General features: G+C 31.1%; 1 protein-coding gene across 1 annotated transcript; it reads right to left on the reverse strand.

The window, feature by feature from the left end:
- Positions 1-2,129: 2,129 nt before the first annotated feature.
- Positions 2,130-3,135, reverse strand: LOC110026399 (myb-related protein 306-like). The gene is made up of 3 exons (XM_020727318.1): positions 3,003-3,135; positions 2,736-2,865; positions 2,130-2,622 (listed from the first exon to the last, which is right to left on the reverse strand). The coding sequence occupies exons 1-3, from the start codon at positions 3,133-3,135 to the stop codon at positions 2,130-2,132; spliced, it is 756 nt and encodes a 251-aa protein (XP_020582977.1).
- Between the last annotated feature and the right edge of the window lie 579 nt (positions 3,136-3,714).

Here is a 3,714-nt window from a genome sequence, read left to right on the forward strand (position 1 = left end):
TACTGTTTTAGGCTATCACGCGAAGTTTACTCCATGAAAGTTTTCAACTTAAAAGGGAATTATACAATGATAGCTACCGACTCCTGAAAAAAGAGAGAAAAAAAAAATGAAAACAAAGCAACCAATCTTTCTATAATAAAGAATATCATTATAGTATAAGGGCATATCCCTAAATATTGAGAGCATGATTCGCCTCTATTATTCTGCCTCTATTCATTGTGCTATCATCTTTTCTTATTGTCTTACTAATGTGAACCCACACATAAATCATGACCACACAATATCTATTTATAGTAAAAAACATTGATTAATCTCCCCTTTTTCTAATCATGAGACCTATGCAAGGTGTATATACGACAAAACCAAACTTTTAACAACAATTACTAAGATAACTAAATTAACCTATGATGACATAATTTGGATATCATATGACTTTTATATTTAATAATTTATTTTATTTCTTATGAAATTCTATAGTTAGCTTTATAGATAGTTTATTAATCAATTTTTTTATAATTTTAGTTTGGGGAGAATTAGGTGCAATCTACTAAATTATGATATATTGAAATCAATTTCAGTGCATCCAATTAAATTTTTAGATTTATTTTACTCTTGATTTACAAGACAACCTTATTATATCTAAAGGATTTTTTATTTGATTTGTTTTCTTAAGAAAATTAACACGGCTTTATAAAATTGATCTTTCTTAAAACTATTTAGTGTTTATTTTTGTAAGATTTTTTTATAGTCTGTCATACACATGATATACTATTTGTATTGTTAAATTTTTTATAATTCTATACACCTATAAGATTTTGAGATATAAGAAGATTTATTTCAAATTGTGCTAAAAGTAATTATTATTTTTAAACTAATACTATAATATTATGTTAATTATTTATTAAAATATCCATATATTTATTTTCTTATCTATTTTTTCCCCAATGGCAGAGAGAGAACAGAGAGAGAGACACACACACAGAGAGAGAGAGAGAGAGGACTGAGTGAGTTGATGTTTATGTTTGGAGCTCTTATAGCCTATTTTATCCATAAGGTCGGTCGGAAAAATTGTCTAGCTCAATCTAAATTATTGTTATATTAAATCATATTTTAATTTTATTACTCTCATGTAAATTATGTCATTTTCTTTGATTGGACTTCATACAAATTAGTCAGATCCTGAAATTTTTGTATGTTTTTATCATATAGCTTTTTGATTTGTCATTAAGTTAATCATTCTCATTATGTTGATATAAGCATGATAATTTTTCATCAGATATTTCTTATGGTACTTTATTTTATGCATTTTAGTGGACATATAAACACAAATAAAATTTCAAATATATTAACAAAATATTTAAAATGATACCGTGAATACTACATATAAATAGTCATGAAATTTATAATGATAAAATTGGGATGTATCATGTATGTGTGTGTGTGTGTGTTTCTACACACACACACACACATATATATTGAATTTCTTAATATTTACAAGGTCTTGTGTCAAAAATACATATACAAAATGAGAAGGTACAAGTTGTTGTTTGATTTTATTTCATGTGCATTTATGTAGAGTATTAACATTAAAGTGACAAGGCACACTAAATGTAAACACATATAAAGCTTTAACCACTTGAAAATGAATTATCTTTAATTATATTATATAAACTAGAGAAGTATATTATATTAAAATTTGTGTTGATTATGTCACCAGGATTAATTAAACTTAATTAATGCTAACTATATTACTATTACTATTACATACACACTCAATGTAATTATAAATTCCAATATGTTTGAAAAAATAACAACTAAATTTTACCATCTCAAAGTCTTAACATTGCTAGGCAGACACACTCACTCTATAATTCCATCTACTTAATCTTAAAATTATAAAGAAGCCAAACATATTTCTCATACAAATGAAACTTACTTAAAAGATGATAATCACCAAAAACAATACCAAACTAAACATTCATACCAATATTATTCCAGTTTAATATAATATAAGACCAGCATTTCTTTATGTTACACTTTGGCATCTGATCTCAAACTATCTCCTAGAAATTTGTAGATATATAGATCCATAATATTTGATATACCTCCCCATCACCAACACAAGCCATTCAAATAAGTTGATCTGAGGGCAGCTCCATGAATCCATCAACCTGCCCTGTACCATCATCAAACAACCACTTCTCCAAGAAAGTCAGTGATCGATTATGCTCCACCTCCACCACCGCCTCGGCAGTCGCCGGCATCATCTCCGGGAACTTCACATCGCAGAACTCTTCATGACATATCAAACCATCACTACTGTTCTTTATGTCAATTGCAGAAGATTGCATGCTGTTCTTCTCTGATGATCTCATCCACCCTTCAAGCAGCCTTGAGATGTTATCTGTGCTGGAAGCATAGGTGGATGAAGAGAAAGGATGCTGTTGCTGTAGCTGAACTCCGGTGAACTCTGTGTTTACTGCTGCTGCTTCAATGGCGAGAGGATTATGAGATCCTAATGTTTCTTGCAGCTTTATAAGCTTTTTCTTAAGGTGTGTGTTCCAGTAATTTTTGATGTCATTGTCTGTTCTTTGAGGAAGATAGGAAGCTATGGCAGCCCACCTGCAGTGACAAGATATGAAACTAAAATGCAAAACACAAATAAAACTCTTGTATAAGAAACTTTCTAACATATAAAAACTTGAAATTTGAAGATAGGATTTAACTAGTTATACTTGTTGCCAAGCATGGCTTGGAGATGGATTATAATTCCTTCTTCATGTGGAGTGAAGCTTCCACGCTTGATTCCCGGCCTAAGATAATTAGTCCACCTAAGTCTGCAACTTTTACTGCACCTCAGAAGCCCTGCAATTAGATTTGAAGCAGCTGTCATGTCTACAAGAAGATGAAAAACTGAAAAAAAAAAAAATTTTGAACAGATGAAACCGTGATTAACATAAAGGGATAAAGTGAAACAAAAAAAGATGAAATTTTGATTAAACCTGTGTTAATAGGAACAGATCTCCAGTTTCCAGGGCCATGCTCCTGAATGTAAGACACAAGTATGAGGTCTTCTTCAGGAGTCCATGGTCCTTTCTTAATCCCAGGCTTGTCACAGCATGGTGGCCTCCCCATGGCTACCTTTAGCTTCTTCTCCTCCTTCAACCTCAGGCTACCTATCTCTCCCTCTCTGATATCTGTTGTGTTGGTTAAACTCTCAATCTCTCTCTCTCTCTATGGCTCCTTCAATGTCTTTATTTTTGCCCCCTACAGGTGTCTAATGAACATGTGAATATATATTTATATCAAAAGACTTGAATGGAGTTGGCTTTTTCACCTATCATCTACCTTGCTGACTCTTATTGCCTTTGCCTTTCAACCCTTTCTTTAATCACAAAGTCAGCCAGGCTTCTCTTTTGTTTTAGAAGAGAGGTCACATGAATCAGTAGGGCTTTGGCCTAAAGCTGCAAACTCTATATATAGTGCTTTGTTTTTTTTATTTTATATATATATAAATAATAATAAAGAAATAATTTAAGGGAATCTGTAATGCACCCAAAAAAAATCTGTAATTAATGAGGATAAGTTTGTGTGTATCACTGTCCTCGAGCTGTAACCTGTAAATTAACTTCTCCAGTCTAGTGCTTATGTCAAAGATCAATAAAATCTACATTAAATACCTTTTGGTTTATATATATATATATATATACTACA

This window comes from Phalaenopsis equestris, unplaced genomic scaffold (genome assembly GCF_001263595.1).
Source record: "Phalaenopsis equestris unplaced genomic scaffold, ASM126359v1 Scaffold000372, whole genome shotgun sequence".
Lineage (NCBI taxonomy): Eukaryota > Viridiplantae > Streptophyta > Magnoliopsida > Asparagales > Orchidaceae > Phalaenopsis > Phalaenopsis equestris.